The 19015-nt window shown below is 35.7% G+C and overlaps 1 protein-coding gene and 1 non-coding gene across 2 annotated transcripts in view; both read right to left on the minus strand.

The window, feature by feature from the left end:
* Positions 1–19015, minus strand: part of Smp_133490 (serine/threonine kinase) — a gene marked incomplete at both ends in the record, with an annotated part of 29837 nt that overhangs the window by 10764 nt on the left and 58 nt on the right. The window contains 6 exons of the mRNA XM_018790509.1: positions 3283–3388; positions 9020–9245; positions 9300–9375; positions 11491–11621; positions 11679–11799; positions 11896–11994. Of these exons, the coding sequence (XP_018646239.1) occupies positions 3283–3388; positions 9020–9245; positions 9300–9375; positions 11491–11621; positions 11679–11799; positions 11896–11994 (759 nt within the window). The remainder of the gene's footprint in view (positions 1–3282; positions 3389–9019; positions 9246–9299; positions 9376–11490; positions 11622–11678; positions 11800–11895; positions 11995–19015) is intronic.
* Smp_tRNA_02249_Pseudo_TTG.1.1 lies at positions 4876–4947 on the minus strand. Its single transcript has one exon. It is a non-coding gene (tRNA).

The raw sequence follows: 19015 nt of genomic DNA on the forward strand, positions 1-19015 counted from the left end.
TGGAAAGAAAATAAGCACATGGAATTAAGAGCAAAACAAATAAGTAACAAATTCATTTCGTGAACAAGATGATATCACATTCTGTTATAAGCATGATGATAATTTTCACTTCCAGATTACTCATACTGTCGAGGATACTTCTTCTTAAACACTACTCAAAAGAAACTGACTTCCATGTGGTCTTGAAGAATTGGAGGAGTGATCATAGAGCACAGCAGACAACTTCCTGACTCAAGTCACATACTATCTTTATGTAAGTAGCTTTTAATGTAATATCTCTGAAATCTTTAGGTGTTACCATTGACATTGGATATGTGTAGGGTAACATAAGGTGCGCTGCTATAAATTCAACCTCCGCTAGCTTCTTGATTACATTATGAGAAGGTAGCATCGTCTGAAATGCCGGTTGTCTTAATGGAATATCTGATTGTTGTCAAATTACACTACAGTTGGCTCCACAGCCTCTTCATCAAATATCGTGTTTTCTATATTCAGCTTGATTGTCCTACATTCAACCTGAATAGGATGATAAAGCTTACGAAACATTCAGACCTTAAGAATATTGATTTAAAGGAATAAAATCTTCGTTGATAGCTGATGTTGGATAAAAATCATCATCATCGATATCTAACTGCTGTGTTTCATGTAGCTGTACTTCGCTAAAGTACATAACTCCGACTTTAAAAGTTATGGAATTCAAAACCTTCACAAGCATTATAAGCAAAGATGGGTAGTGTTTAGTAGTGGAATCCAGGAAACGCGTTTCCTCCTGTTTGCGGCTCGTCAGCTGGATGTACCTGCATCACAGAGTTGATGTTCACTTTGGGACTCGGTCCCAGTACCGCCCACTTCAAACGTCATCACGTTATCTACTTAGCTACTGATTCTTGATTACCATTTGCTTGTGCAACTAACAAACAAGTAATGTTCCCTACCGCGCACTAAATAATAAGAATCAAAATGCTCTCTAAAGGTGTTCAAAGGGATATATAATGACACTTGACAATACCATCCATCTCAATACTAATGATTGATTTCTTTTCAAAGTTTAATGTTCATTACGATAGTATGTACCATAAACATAGAACCTATCAAGCTTGTATGAATATTCATCAATATTAGAAAGAATAGTTTGACAGAAACTTGGATGCCAAGTATAGAAAGTCGTGACATACGATTAAAATTTAAATAATCTCTACGTTTCGTCCAACAAACTTGTCTGGACTTCTTCAGGGTAATAATCGAAATCAAGATCATCAAACAGGACAGAGTGGGTTGGAGAAAGCTGGTCAGCGGCCTATGCTCCTTTGGGAGTAACAGGCGTAAGTAAGTAAGTAAGATTGAGCTATTAATGGTTGATATATGAAGGTTGAAAAATGATCTCCGAATCATTGATTTACATGTAAAATGAGAATCATCAAATACATAATTTTCATAGTTGAAATCATGAGTCAATTGAAGCTACACCTCCATGGTAAACCTGGAAGCACTGGAAGGCCGTTCCATCCTATTGTGGAACTCCCCAGCAGTGCGCATCCACGATCCCGCTCTGCGAGATTTTAAGTAAAGACCTATCAGTCTCACGCTAGAGCACTTAACCACGAGACTAGTGATCCGGTATCCGATGGTGTTAATTATATTGCTAGAAATTATCCAGATTCATTTGAATCAGAATAAAAATGAATGTAAAATAAACAGTATGTTGTGAATTTAAGGACGGCTTTTTATCCTTTGATCTATTCATCAATCGAAATATGACTTATCCAATTTTAGTACAGTGCCAAACCAATGACGTTCGACAGGTATGAGCAGCCTTTCGTCCTTATTGGTCCTATCTCTTGCCTAGTCCGTCCAGTTGAATCCAGAACACCAATAGCACCTACTATGCAAATCATTTATTTCAAGTATACTCTGTTTATACACCAGACAGACAGACCACATCACACCAGAAAATAGGAAATAACATTTATCCAAGATCAAGACAAAATGTGGCTGTGAACGTGGGATACAATAATCAATAAACTGAGTATCATTTGGGAACAGCAATTCGTATAGTAATAATCAATAGGTCAAAATGAAGATTATAATAAGATGAATATAGATATACACAATCTAATTACTCAATAGTTAAACAATAAGAATACATGTAGAATAATAGTCGATTAATAGATCCTGGAAGTTACCTTTACTTACGTCTTCACTAGGATATAACAAACAGGTTGAATAAAGAATGGGTCCAATTACTTGTTAACGAATATTTGCTAAGTATTTCCTACTTGAATACCATCCTTTCAGTTTGGGCTATTCTTTTTGGCCTATATATACAAAGCTTCTGATGTCAATCTTTCTTTATGGGTGTTAAAAACTTTCTGAAGTATTTTGTTCCCTTCATAATTGGTCTTGTATCTTGTTCTCAACTTGACTGTTCCTTTTGTAAATATCAATGACTTTATTGTTCCTGTATTTCCATACAAATTACTTTCTGGTCCCATTCTTCCCTCTTGAATCTTCCCAACCTTCTGTTGTCAGACTTTTTATTCCTGACCCGCGTTATATACTACTTATGTCGATATAAGTAGGACCTTTTCCAAGTGAGTTCTGGGGATCTAACGTCCTCAGTACATAATTACTTACTTTACTTACGCCTGTTACTCCCAATCGAGCATAGGCCGACAACCAGCATTCTCCAACCCACTCTGTCCTGAGCATTCTTTTCTAGTTCTATCCAACTTTCGTTCATTCTTCTCATGTCTGTCTCTATTTCTCGGCGTAATGTGTTCTTTGGTCTTCCTCTTCTCCTCTGGCCTTCAGGATTCCATGTGAGGGCTTGTCTTGTGATGCATCTGGGTGATTACCTCAAAGTGTGTCCTATCCGCTTCCAGTGCTTCTTCCTGATTTCTTCCTCCGCTGGAATCTGGTTTGTTGTCTCCCACAGTAACTTGTTGCTGATAGTGTCTGGCCATCGGATCCGAAGTATCTTTCGTAGATAACTGTTAATAAACACTTGTATCTTCTGGATAATTGCTTTTGTAGTTCTCCATGTCTACGCCCCATACAGTAGAACTGCCTTGACATTTGTATTGAAAATTCTAACCTTAGTGTTGGTTGACAATTGTTTTGAGTTCCAGACGTTCTTCAGTTGTATATATGCTGCTCGTGCTTCGCCGATCCTCGCCCTCACATCTGCATCTGATCCACCGTGTCCTCAATAGTTATCCATAAATTATATAGTCTCATTATCAATATTTAAAAGTATATTAATATAATTTCTATATCACTTACTTGATATAAACGATCACGATATTCAGAAACAGTTAATTGTATATTATCATCTAATGGTGGAGTTACATGATGATTCATGATCATTATTTCATTTGGAGAGTAAAATCTTTGAAATCATGAAGAAAGATGAAAGGAACGAAGAAAAAAAGAAGAATAAATCAATTAGAAGGGTGTTTTGTGGAGATTCTAGTAATTTTAAAGTTGGATTCATGAGTCAATGAAGCTAGACTACTACGGTAAACCTAGAGGCATTGGACCTCCGTTTCGTCCCCATTGTGGGACTCCTCAGCAGTGCGTATCCACTATCCCACCTAGTGAGATTCGAACCTAAGACCTATCAGACACGTGTGAGTCGTTAACCTTTAGACCACTAAGCCGGCCAGCATCCAACTGTGTTATTGTTTAACTTCAAACAATCCACGAAATTAAGCAACTATCCATCATTGTCTTCAGTGAGTTACTATCTCACAATAGACCCAGTTGATTCTCGCAAGGAGGGATCGTGGATGCGCACTGCTGAGGAGTCCCACAATAGGACGAAACGGTTGTCCAGTGCTTCCAGGTTTTCCATGGTGGTCTAGCTTCAATTGACTTATGATTTCAACTATAAAATATAAATTTTATCAGTTGTCACTATTAGTTATTCATTATAGAAACTGATTTGAGTTAGTGTTAAGTTATAAGTTTTTTGAATTACTTACTTACTAACTTACTACTGTTACACCTCGTTGAGGAGAATAGGCCGCTCACCAGTATTCTCCATCCAACTCTGTCCTGAGCCTTCCTTTCTAGTTCTTTCCAGTTAACATTCATTCCTTTCATATCTGCTTCTATTTCCCGGCGTAATGTGTTTTTTGATCTTCTTCTTTTCGGCTTTCCTTCCGGATTCCAAGTTAGGGATCTCCTTGTAATACACATTGTTGATTTCCGTAATGTATGTCCGATCCACTTCCAACGTCTTTTCCTAATTTCCTCTTCAAATGGAAGCTATATATATATATATATATAGTTTTTAGTAAAAACGAAATCACTTTTATAGTTATCCAATCTGCACACAGGGGGTGATTAGCCTTTGTCCAATAGGGAAGCTACATGTAGTGATTCAGAAAAATATTTTTTCAAAGCTGATTGGATTGAATATGTTCGACTCCTTCTGAGCTTCGTAGAGCTTCCTCAAGATCATCTGTGGACCGTCCTCATACATATAAACTTAGATATGTGTATATCATAGTGTTATATCCTGAAGAGAATTATGAATGGTACCTTTTGCGTACTATTTATGTACCAATATGATGCTTTCTAACTCTTTTCATCTGTTTGTATTAATAAAAGTATGAATTGTATGTATCCTAGAACATTCTCGTATTTGAATTCACTTGGTGTTGTTAACTTGTATCTTCCCGTTGTTATTTAAGACTGCAATTGACCAGTTTCTTGTTGGCATATATGTATCCTATACGAACTGTCTCAATATTGCCTGAAGTCACAAGCTTCATAAGCAAAGATTATTAGTGGCTAGCAATGGAATCCAGGAAGCGCGTTTCGTTCTATTTGGGACTCGTGAGATGGATGTACCTGCATCTCAGAGTTGATGTTCACTCTGGAACTCGAACCCAGTAGCTTTTGCTTCAAACGCCATCGCGTTACCCACTCAGCTACTGAATCTTGATAGCCACTTTAGGACGGAAATTGATCAGTCTTTTGTTGGCATATGTGCATCAACTCTGAGATGTAGGTACATCCAGCTCCCTATAAGGAATGGGACGAAACGCGCGTCCTGGATTCCACTGCTAACCACTATTCATCTTTGCTTATTCTCGTATTTGATTTGTTTTATTCAATTATTTACTAATACATTTATGTTTATGAACATATACAAGGTTATAATAAAGGAACTATGATGTCATAATTCCTCATCGATATCAAATGGGATCGACAATGGTCAGTAAAATTGTATAGATATGACCCTTTTGTAAATGAGATTGCATCGAACATTTTGTGTTGAACCCAAACTTTCGGATCATTTTTCTGCTGATTTGGTGGATGATTACTGTACATTAGAGTGGAGTTTTTATCTAAGTCTTTATTTCGGGTCTCTGGAGTCATCCACATCGGTCTGCTATGAAGAAGCCAGTTTAGATCAGTTCAATATGCCATACGAAAAGCCCAAATATAATAAGAGTTAGAATTTGAAGTTATATTCCGAATGAAAATTAGACAATCATAGAGTACTCACAAGTTGCATGGACGGAAAGATGATCAAAAATGTTACGAATAACGTTAGCTTCAACTTAGTAATGAAAAACTAATAATGATTCTTATTCTGTCTAATGTTAGTCCTCACTATCGTAAGGTAGATTAGTAGTGAAATAGGTTTGAACCTCATTCCAATAAGATTTGAACCTATTATCAACATCAAGACACATTCTTCTGATGAGTCTCAGATTAGACGAAACATATCATTAGTCAGATATACTAATAATTCTTATTCTGTATAATGTTAGTCCTCATGATCGAATGGAAGATCGGTAGTCAAAGAGGTTTGAACCCCATTCCAATAAGATTTGAACCTATTATCAACATCAAGACACATTCTTCTGACGAGTCTCAGATTGCACGAAACACATCATTAGTCTGATATACTACAATAAAATTGTACTTACCTACGAACGTATGGATGTTTTAAAGCTTCCAATGCTGTAATACGTTTATGTGGATTGAAATGTAACATTTTATACATAAGATCAGTTGCTGTCTTATCAACATTTATTAATAATTGATCCAATGAACGACGATTTCTAATTGAATTAAATAAACAACAAAAGAATCAAATATGTATTCAGCATTAAAACAACACTTTATACCGACCTTCTATAGTAACAATCATTATAAGCTAACTAATAACTACTTTGGAAGGTAACTCCTGGAGTTCTATTGAGCTATGACCTGTGAAACTCAGTCAAGCCCATCATAAGGCAGTTACACACTGATGGAATGAATCGGAGCTGCTATGGATGGTTGATTTAGTGATCTGATGGTTAAGCGCTTTCTGCAAGATCTGAAAATTTTAGTGGAATAGTAGATGAATAGTGTTGAGAAAATTCAAAAGTAGGACGAAACAGTTGATCATTTCTTTTTGCTAATTACCAGTAGTTATCTAACTAACATCAGTCTATGATATAAACTATAAGATAAATAAGTAGCATTTATTGAATCAAATGTGACTAACAAAAAAGAATTTTACAAAATTATTAAGTTGACATCATGAGTCAGTTGAAGCTAGACCAACATGGAAAACCTAGAAGCAGTGGACGGCTGTTTGGTCCTATTGTGGGACTTCTCAAGAGTGCGCATCCACGATCCCGCCTCGCGAGTGAGATTCAAACCCAGGACCTATCAGTCACTCACGCGAGCACTTAACCTCTAGATCACTGAGCCGGTATCCATATTGTTTGTTCATAGTTTAGTTTTTGATTGTTGATGAATCGTTATCAAATTATAGACATAGCGAACGACTATCATTTTTGTACTATCAAAGCTTTTTTTCTATTTCAAACAAAATGAAATGATAAATACCACAGATACCTTACAAGTTGAAGTTTGCAACTAATTTTTTTTGTATATTATTCAATAAAGAACCGGTGTTTTAGACAAATCGTAACTTTGTGACCAGTGGAGTTCAACCAGGTCTGTTGTAAGATATCAACTCAATGAAGACAATGGTGAATGTGTTGCTCAATTTCGTGGATCGGTTGGAGTTAAACATTAACACCGTTGGATGCTGGCTCAGTGGTCTGGAGGTTAAGCACTCGCGTACGTGACTGATAAGTCCTAGGTTCAAATCTCGTGGGGTGGGATCGTGGATGCGCTCTGCTGAGGAGTCCCACAATAGGACGATACGGTCATTCAGTTCTTCCAGGTTCTCGATATCGGTCTAGCTTCAATCAACTCATGATCTCAACTATTTCATAAATAACTAAACTAGTTAAAGTGAACAAAAATTGGTTTATAAATTACTTGATATGTGCTTTTTGTAAAATTGATGAACTATATGGACTTTTTACACTGGCCATATCTGAAGTATTAAAAAAGAAATATATATGATATTTAAAGAAGGGTATTATGGATATTATAATAATTTAATAATTGAATTCATGGATTAATTGAAGCTAGACCATTATGGAACACTTCAATGTTTCTAGATTTTCCATGGTAGCCTTCTAGTGAACAAGAAGGCGAGTGAGGACAATCGAATGTATTTAAGCACATAATTACAGAATACCTCTATAGAATGTGAAAACCATATAGTAAATAGTCAATTCACAGACTATCAACCAATTAAATGCAATAAGTATTGTTTGTTTGAATCTTCAAATGGGAAAATTCAAACAAACAATACTAAGTGAATTTAAATTTCACCCCATTGCATACGCAAGTGGCTATCAGGACTCAGTAGCTAAGGGGATAACGCAATGACGTTTGAAGCGAAAGGTACTAGGTTCGTGTGTCAGAGTGAACATCAACTCTGAGATGCAGGTGCATTCATCTGATGAGTCCCAAATAGGACGAAACGCGCGTCAAACTGGATTCCACTGCTAGCCGCTATCCATCTTCGCTTACAATATCAATCAATTATCTTAATCTTGACTGTTCCTTCTGCAAATATCAGTTCATAGTCTCTGAATTCATTGTTCATGTATTTACATACCAGTTCCATTTCATTTCCGTTCTTTCGTTATTGATCTTCTACTGAAATACATTCAATGTTCGATCATCATCATTATATACTACTTATGTGGATATATAAGTAACCCATATCACAGTTTAGCTTCAATTGACCCATGAACTCGACCGTTAAAAAAAGTACATATAATATAATGATTTTCATATTTATAATGAGATGTATATTTCATCTTATTAAAGGTTTATCAACAAGATATTCGAATTAAAATTGTAATTACGAGTTTATTACTTTAAACACTAATATATTGACTTTAAGTAGCCATTGAATTGTCTGATGGATGTTATATTTATTCTTAAAAGATTATATTGTTTTGTTGTTAATAGTTTAGACTGAAATTGGATCACATTCTATTGATATACATATAGATATATAGGTATTCTGAATAGACTGCCTTGACAACATTTAATTCTATTTGGATAGATACAACATTTAGGTCTCTGGGTATGAACATCACCTTTGTATCCAAGTATAATCAAAAAATTGGCAATTAACTTTTTTATCAGTCATTGTTAATAAAATTAGCTTTATTGAGTGAACTTATTCAAGATATAAATACATAGAAGGCAATCACTCAAACATAATGTAACTTTCCTAGATTTATTTTCTTATGAAAATATTACATAATCTAAGATGGACAGTGGCTAGCAGTGGAATCTAGTTTGACGTGTGTTTTGTCCTATTTGGGATTCGTAAGTTGGATGTACCTCCATCTCAATGGGAAGATTCATACAAAACAATACCAAGTGTATTACATAATCTTTTTGAAAGTTGAGATTATCAGTCAATTGAAGCCAAACTACCATGGAAAACCTGAAAACACTGGACAACCACAATAGAGCAAGACGGCTGTCCAGTGCTTCCAGCTTTTCCATGGTAGTTTAGCTTCAATTGACTAATAATTTCAACTATTAAAACCACTATAATATCTAGAAAACCCCCCTTCTGCTATTATATAACCCTTCAAAAAACGACAACAACAAAAAGAAAATACACTTAATCAAATAATCAAATTTACCTTCTATAGTAGGTTTAGGTAATGCACCCATAATACGTTCAATTTGATCTAATGTTGATGTACCAGGAAATAATGGTGTACCAATTAACATTTCACCTAATATACAACCTAAACTCCATATATCAACACCTTTTGTATAATTATGACATGCTAATAAAATTTCTGGTGCACGATACCAACGTGTTGCTACATATTCAGTTAATGCTGGTAATAAGGTTTTACAATTCAGTTTACCATTGACATTTTCATATTTATTACGACCTTTTAATGATCGGGCTAAACCAAAATCACATAATTTGACTAAACAATATGAATTTAGTAAAACATTTGATGGCTGGAAATTGGTATATCAGTAAAAAAAAAGAAAAAAAAAGAAGAAAACGTTGAGGGGGGACCACACACAAAAATGAGTAAAATAGGGATATATTAACTGAATTTAGACATTTAGTAGTAGTACTAGTCGTAGTAGTAGTAGTAGTAGTGATAGTAGTAGTAGTCGTAGTCGTAATAGTAGTAGTAGTAGTCGTATTAATAGTAGTAATAATAATAATTGTACAATACTACTATTACTATTGTAGCGAACGAGAACATAAGTGAGGATAATCGAATGTATTCTAATGCAAAATCTGAGAATTATACAATCAGTACTTCGTTTTGTAAAATGTTAATCAAATGTCCGATTTCATTGTTCCTACATTTTCATACAAATTGATTGGTGAGACTACAATCAGAAGCGTTTTAGGGGTTTCAAAGATCACAACGCTAATTTCAGTATCTGATGCTCATGTACGAAAGGTTCATAGAAGATTTCAGAGAAGACATGACATTTAAGCGGTTACAATAAATGGGACTACTGGAATGTTCTTTTATTTGTAATTGCAGTTATCGAAGGACTTGTAGACCCTGTGTAGACTACCGTGATGATATCCTTCGATGTAATATATGTTGGAGGAAGACGTACGCTACAATAGGAACATTTTCCCTCGATCCAGATTGAGATTAAGACATATTATAATAATCGCTGCGAACTGTATAATAAGAGTACCAGTAACATTCGCTGCAATATTCGCAGATGTTAGTGAGACGTCGACTGTTCAGTGGTATGAGTATTGTAGGGATATTGGCGTAATAGAAATGACAAGCTTACACAACCAGAGTACACACAAACAATATTGAAACTATGTGGTCGAGGTTGAGACTTTATCATGGCTCTAGAGATCAACTATCATGGAGCCATATGGATGAGTTCCTCTAACGTATGCATTATGATTTTAGAACCTTTGAATGTATTTCTAACCTTGACACGTTTTTGGATCATACAAAAGAAGTGTGTCTATTTTGATTCTTTGGTTTTGTATAATATATTTTTATTCCATACGAACTGTTTCCTGATTGACCAGTGTTTCTCAAGGTGATTTACGATTCGTTCACAGGTCGTCCATAAATCATAGCCTCGCCAATTGCTTTCTGTTCCCGTTCTTTCCTCTTCAATCTTCTACTGTTACTTACGTAAGTAGCAGACACCATATCACAATAGGACAAAATAGCCGTCCAGTGCTTCCAGGTTTTCCATGATGGTCTAGCTTTAATTGACTCAGAAATATTGTTATATCCAAAGAAGATTAAACTGTATGTAACTTCTGCAGACTATTTATAGACTGTTATAGACCACTGAACCGGTATGGTTTTATTTTTAAACACTTAAAATACCTTCGTTATCACTATCATCATCATCGTCATCATCATCATCATAATCATCATCATCATTATGTACAAGTCTTAAATGAACCACTAACTATTGTTTCACTTTTAATGAGTTGTTGAAATCAGAAGTCAAGTTCGTTCTTTATACATTACAAACACTTGAAAGTTCATGGAACTATCGGAGTTTTTTCAGTGGTTAAAGCATTGATGTTTTTTAACCAATCAGTAGTTCGTTAAGACGTAATGCAATACATTTCTGCTCACTAAACTGTATGGTATCGTTAGCTTTCACTGACAGTATATTGTGACTCAAAATCAACTAGGTGAAACGATTCTATGTAAATAAATAACATATACGAAGTAAATTCAGTTACCTATAAGTTTGGTGGATCCTCTTTTTCATTGGTATCAAACTCAGAATCTACAATTAGTATCTATTACTGACCAACAACTGTATAACTTTAGATACTCAGATGCTTCCACAAGCCATGCAAAATACTTATATTTTGTCGACTCATGTAAGATATGAAGCAGAATACTACAGTTAACAGTTACCAAAAACTACAGATAAAAAATGCCTGGGGATATCAAAGTTTAACAACCTCAACATACCGCCAAAACAAACTCTTATCAACAAAACTTATACATTACCGATAACACATGACGATTCAAGGCTTTACATTTAAATATATTTTTTAACTACTTATAAGTAGTTAAACGAATTAAATAAAATATACTTACTTACCTTTTGATCACGATGTATTACTTCACCTGAATGTAAATAAGCTGTTGCTTTCAATAATTGGTACATAATATATTGTTTATGTATATCATTTAATATATTGCCTTTTTTAATTACATTATGTAAATCTGTTTCTATTCAATAATAAGGGAGATAGATAGATAGATAGATAGATAGAGAGCAAAGCTTACCCATGTATTCAAATACTAAATAGATATCTTTATCACTACTTGCACGTATTACATTATACAATCGTACAATATTTGGATGATTACCAAAATTTTGAAGAAATGCAATCTCTCTAAATGTTCTCTATGGACAAAAGAAAGGAAAGATGAGAAGAGATAATAAAAAAAGAAAAAGAAAAAGAGGGGGGGAAGAAATACACTACAGTTAAAGATAGCTTACTTGAGCATCAGTTTGATTACGAAATGCATCGAAAATTTTTTTTAATGCAATAATTTCTTTAGTTTTTTTATTTAATGCTTTCCAAACTATTCCATAAGCCTGAAATATCAAAAAAATTGAAAAAAAATTAAACTAAGTGGGTAAATGTAACACAGTTTTATTTCTAGAGCCCCAAATGTCCTGGAGAGTCCGCTCTCCCTCTCGGAATGCTCTCACATGGCCACGCGTATATAGCCTCTACCAGGGAAGTCCTACTTACTGACTTCTCGGGGCACCGGTGTTGTTTACGAAACTGAGAGAACGAAAAGCGAATGTCCGGAAAGTCTACCTAGGGGAGTTGGAAAACCCTGATTCCAAACCAATGATGCACATGGGCTCCACCATCCTGAGGGAACAAATGGTGTATGAATCAATCGTTGGTTACTGACTACTATGGGAGTGCATCTCCTTATGATGCTCCACTGCCTTATGGATCAGATCTTTAGGTCAAAAGCTCCGGATGTGGCTCTTTGAGAAAACCACCTGCTTCGGTCTGGGCACCTGGGCATTATCACAGCCCTCACACAAATCAAATGAGATTTGTGTGGCGCATACATATCTGGTGCCCGTTTGAACCAATATTTATGTGTTCAAATAAATAAATATATATATTTTTTAGAATTTTTTCCAAGGAATGGTTGCAAACATGGTAGTTTAATGATGGGACTAGTTTGTGAAGTTCCTATTCATGCATTCGGTCTTGAAACATACATACCATAAGACGGCTATTGACACTACCCCACTATCTAATCAAGTACAAGTTGAATAGGATTCTCATCTTAGACATTATAACCGAAAGTTGGAAGCTCTAACTACTGTGTTGTTACCTTGAAAATTAATATGACTATAACTAGTTATATGTAATCACTAAGGTGTCTTCAGTCTTCAATAGAGGCAAACAGTAACAAAACACGTATACAAGGTTGATAATTAGCAATTGTTTACTAATAGTTGTGTAGTTTGAGCTACTTATATTCATATAAGTAGTGTACGGAGATAATCAGGAATAGAATGTATTTCAGTAGTACATCGAGAAGGAAAGAACGGAAACGAAAAGTAATTAGTATGAAAATGCAGGAACAATGAAATATGAAACAGTTGATTGACATTTTACAGATGAATTATTTACTATATGATTCTCAGATTTTACTAGGACATTCTGGAACTTTGAGTTCATATACATTCGATTGTCCCCACTGGTGTTCTTGTTCATTACAGTAGTATGTTTATTAAGTCAGTTAAGATGGTGGTTGGATATATTCAACAGTAAACACTGGACCTAGGTTTCGTGCTACTTGGCACTCATCAACAAGGTGTACTGTAATCTGGAGGGAACTGATGCCCCCTGATGGATGTAATCCCGTGTAAACCAGTTTCACAGTCGGAGACGTTACCACTGAGCTATCCGGGCCATGACCGACCTCTTGTGGGACTGAGATGTATTTATAATTGATTGGTTACTGGGTGGTGATCAATGTAATGTATGTCAGGTCCTTCTTAATGTAGATTGAATCCAACCGACCAGGCTGCAATGTGGCCACTAGTCTAGGTGACTCGACATTGCATGTACTATGTTGAGAATAAAATGGTAGTTGGAGGTACATACATACATTGATCACCACCTAGGGATCAATCAACTGTAAATTATTAAGTCATTGTATATAACAGTTACCAGATACTGTAAAGAGTAATCAGTTCATATACAATATAGTACACATTATACTTAATTAGTCTACTCGACCCATTGAATTCGCATAGACAATTGTTTTAACATAATCTGATACTAGCTTTTTTTCTGGTTAGCGTCTTTTTAGCGAGTTGGTTTTCTACGGGATGGGGTCGCTAACCCCCTGCCCAACCCTCCTCCTTTACTCAGGCTTGGGTCCGGCAGTAGCCCCCGGAGGAGCTACAGGCGGAGTTTTTCGATACATAAATCAGTAACCTCTATAGAGAAACAAATAATTAACAATTGATTCTAGTTGTTTGTATTCACTAAGTCATACCATTTAATGGTTGCCATGAAAACAGTAAGTTATTAGTAACAAACTGAGGTATATTCGATGTAGAAATCAATCGAAGGGAATTATCCCAGCTAAGCATTGAGATTATTTTTACTGTTATATGAATTAACTCATATACATCAAAAGACAAGCTTTGTCATTAACGCATGGAGGCTATAGTCTATAGTCTAGTAGAGTAATGACATAGTGTGGTGTGGGTTACTTATATCCACATAAGTAGTATATAACAGTAGTCGGGCATTGAATGCATTTCAGGAGATCGATAATGAAAGAACGGGAATCAAACGCAATTGGTATGAAAATGAATGAACAATAATAATCGAAGACGATGGACTGATATTTGCAGAAGGAACAGCCAAGATTGAGACAATTGATTAATAGTTCGCGAATTAACTGTTTACTGTATGCTTGCTAGATATTCTGTATTCTGCATTCCATTGTCCCTAATCGTGTTCTTGTTCACTACAATAGTAGTTAAAGTGTGTTCGACTCCCAACAAATAGACGGTAGATCTTAATTGTGCTTGAATTCCTTAGATATGCACAAGCACAAACTGTAAATGATCATGTGGTCACTGGTGACTTGCATGGAGAGGGAATTCTCTCAGTTGTATTATAATGAAAAGCCATGACCAGTGGAGATGAACCGTGTTGGGTGTGAGGCAATCACCCACTGAACACAATGCCAGATGATCGCGACACATGGTGGATTGGTTGAGGTTAAATATTGACACTGTTGGATGAAGGTTCAGTGGTCTGTCTACAGGTTAAGTGTTCGCGCGTCACATCCATGGTATTCTGTTCGAATCGCAGTAGTATTATCATTTCTTACAAAAACTGTGATTCAAGTTCAAGTATACAAATCTATACTTAGTTAGTAAGTTAGTCTTTATTGTAACAGTGTTTTATTCAACTCATATTTTAAGCTACTCAGCTTCACTGACCAAATTGTATGATAATTAAACTTTATTATAGATCGGAAGGGGTTTTGTAGAGATTTCAGTATTTTCAAAGTTGAAATCATGTATCAATTGAAGCTAAACTACCATGGAAAAACCTGAAAGCACTGGATGGCCGTTTCGTCCTATTGTGGAATTCCTCATCAGTGAGCATCCACGATCTCGCTTCGCAATGTATTTTATGATTGATTCAGGTAATAATAGTTTGATTTAAAGGGATCAGTTGTAAAGATATATTACCGTATATTGATTTTATATCTTTATTAGTTAAGTCCATATGTATCTACTAACTAAGCTTTAACTATGAAGGTACTTTAGTCAAATGGAATAAGTTTAAATTGATTATAGAGTCCTGATTACTAGTCCTGGAGTCAACATCAACTTTAAGATGAAGGTACATCTAGCTAACGAGTCTCAAATGGAACGAAACACATATCAAACTGGATTCCACTACTAATCACTATTTATCTTTTCTTATAATGCTTGTGAATTTAGTCAATATCGAAGCAATCCACACAGGATGTACATATGGCAATAAGAGACAGACTGATCAGTTGCAATCCTGAACATCGATAGGAAGATTCAAGTAGACAATACAATATATATATACATATATATATTCACTTGAACACATAAATATTGGTACAAGGGGGCACCAGATATATACGCGCCATGCAAAAAATTGTCATTTCATTTAATTGTTTGAGGGCTATGATACTGTCCAAGTGCCCAGACAGAAGCAGGTAATTTTCTTATGGGGCCACACTCGGAGCCTTTGACCATAAGATCTGATCCACAGGGCAGTGGAGCATCGTAAAGAGATGCAGTCCCATGGTAGTCAGTGACCAACGATTGATTCATACACCATTTGTTCCCTCAGGATGGTGGAGCCCATGTGCACCATTGGTTTGGAATCAGGGTTTTTCAACTCCTATAGGTAGACTTTCTGTGTCCAACAACCCGGTAAAAGCGCCGGACATTCGCTTTTCGTTCTCTCAATTTCTTAAACAACACCCCATTTGTATAAGTGAACTGAGGTTGATAAAGTGAATCAACCAACAATTGCCAAATGATAAGTGCATATGATTAACTCAGAAATGGTTTTTCATTTGCATGGAATAAACACATAAACCACGAATAGGGTTTACTTAGTCAACTAAACTTTTCTCCTTATTTTCTGTCTTCCCTCTCAAGTAGTCGACATCGTGTATAATATTGTATATTTGATATCAACTCTTGAACACTGTATATTTGGCTCATTTCTGTTTTCATGCCATATGAAAACTATCAGAAGTCAAACTCTGCATTCCGAAATAAATCTGAATAAACTTTTTCAGTCTTTACACCATTTGTGATATGTACTACTGATATCGGCAGATATATAAGTAGTATGTATCATCAACCAAAAGTGAAACACATGATGACAGAAGGTTAAGAAGATCGAAACAAAGAGAACAAGAACAGAGAGTGATTAGTATGGAAACGAAAGAATAATCAAATCTAAGACGATTGATTAGTATTTTGTAATTGAAGTATTTCTTGTATGGTTCTCAGATTTTACTAGGTGATTCTGTATTTTTGTATTCAAATACATTTGGCTGTCCTCAATAAACAGAAGGGGTTTGGTGATTTTAGTAATTTTATAGAGTTGAGATCATGAGTCAATTGAAGCTAGATCACCATGGAAAACCTGGAAGCACTGAACGGCCGTTTCGTCCTACTATGGGACTCCTCAGTGGCAGTGCGCATCCACGATCCCGCACTCGCGAGATTCGAACCCAGGACCTATCAGTCTCGCAAGCGATCACTTAACCGATAGACCACTGAGCCGGTATCCAACGGTGTTAATGTCTAACTTCAACCGATCTAGGAAATTGAGCAACCATTCACCAATGTCATCAGTGAGTTGATATCTCCCAACAGACCTGATTGAACTTTACTGGTTACTGCTTCTCACTAGAACTCCAGGAAATACCTCATGGAGCCAGTCACTAGTGAGCACATGATTATTATCAGAAGGGGTTTGGTGGAGATCTAAGTAATTCTATAGAGTTGAGATCATGAGTCATTTGAAGCTAGAACACCATCGAAAACCTGGAAGCACTGCTTTAAGGCCGTTTCGTCCTATTATGGGACTCCTCAGTGGCAGTGCGCATCCACGATCCCGCACTCGCGAGATTCGAACCCTGGACCTACCAATCTTGCGTCAGAGTACTTAACCGATATCCTCACTAATGTTCTTGTTCTTGTACAGTTTCACTTGAAACACTTAATCTTCTTAGGAATGATCTTTTCCTTCAGTCAATTATCTTTCTTTAAGTGTTTCCTAGATATCCAATGAGTCCTAACGAAACTTCATCTAATACTTCATTAAAGCCTAACAATATTAAAACATGTAAAGCAATTACTCATTACAGTAGTATGCATTTTTCACTATAAAAAGTTGCTTTTCATTACATGTAACATGTGATTAAGTAACAGGAGATCTATTACATATGTACCCATATCCAACTATACATACAATCATTACTATTATTATTGATTATGTTCATATCGAATAGAGAAAAATTAATCGTAGTACAATAAGGGTTTTTTTTTAAAAAATCAAAAAAAGATATCTGCCATGGTTACTAACGAAACACAAATGTGATGATCGATAGGTTGGATAAATAATAAGTATGTGTGTGGTAGGAGTATAATTTATGGATGACGTTTTATGAGATGCTAAGGTGATCCAAAAGAGTGCTCATCTAATACTTACTTACATCTGTTACCTTTCATGTAAGAGATCATAGGTTGCCTACCAGCATTCTCCATCCAAATCTACCCTGGGAAAGCCTTTCAAGTTGTTTCCAAAGAGAATAGAGAGATAAAGTTTCTTTTTAATTGGCTTTTCATCATCGCTGTATATATATAATCTAGTTAGCGTTTTTTAGCAACGTTATTTTCTACAAGATGGGGTTGCCCACCTCATGCCAAACCCTACTCCTTTTAGCCTAGCTTAGGACCGACAGTAGCCTAGGAAGAGCTACGGGCGGAGTTGTTCACCTGATAACTAGGACTGAATGAGGGTTATAAACCAATTAGGATTTATGGTTGTTCGTTACGACTAGGAATCGCATTTAAAGTTTTTATGACGAATTGGCATAAATTATAGTGATAAAACGCTGTGTAGTCAAATGGATGAATGAATTTCGCACAAAAATCTAAGACCTGTGATCTTACATCTAATTGATTCGTTCATAAATTATAGTCTTGCTTATACAATGATTACTAATTCACCAATGACAGTGTTTAACTACAATTATCAAAGAGGTTAGATCTAAGGCAACAGCTTTAAGTCTTGGGAATAGCGTTGATACCTTCGGTCAATGAATGCATTAAATCTTCCGATCGATTCTCTGTTACTTTCATGTTTCTTTTCCAGTTATTGAATGGATCAAATATTTACGGAAGTAGTGATTTTTAAGATTATTATACATATATATATATATATATATATATATTTACTTACTAACTTACTTACGCCTGTTACTCCCAATGGAGCATAGGCCGACGACCAGCATTCTCCAACCCACTCTGTCCTGGGCCTCCTTTCTAGTTCCATCCAGTTTCTGTTCATTCTTCTCATATCTGTCTCCATTCCTCGACGTAATGTGTTCTATGGTCTTCCTCTGTTCTTTTGACCTTGAGGATTCCATGTGAGGGCTTGTCTTGTGATACAGTTGAGTGCTTTCCTCAATGTGTATCCTATCCACTTCCAGCGCTTCTTCCTGATTCCTTCCTCCACTGAAATCTGGTTTGTCCTCTCCTACAGTAAGTTGTTGCTGATAGTGTCTGGCCAACGGATCTGAAGTATTTTGTGTAAACAACTGTTAATAAACGCCTGTATTTTCTGGATGATAGCTTTCATAGTTCTCCAAGTTTCCGTCTCATACAATGGAACTGTCTTGACATTTGTATTGAAAATCATAAGTTTGGTGTTGGTTCAAAAAAATAACTAATCAATAATGACCTTCAGTCTTCTTTTGTGCCTTTAATCATGTTACTAAGCACAGTTCAATAATACTTCTCACCTACTAAGTTACTAATCTTCACTTTA

This window comes from Schistosoma mansoni, assembly GCF_000237925.1.
Source record: "Schistosoma mansoni, WGS project CABG00000000 data, supercontig 0080, strain Puerto Rico, whole genome shotgun sequence".
NCBI classification, from domain to species: Eukaryota; Metazoa; Platyhelminthes; class Trematoda; order Strigeidida; family Schistosomatidae; genus Schistosoma; species Schistosoma mansoni.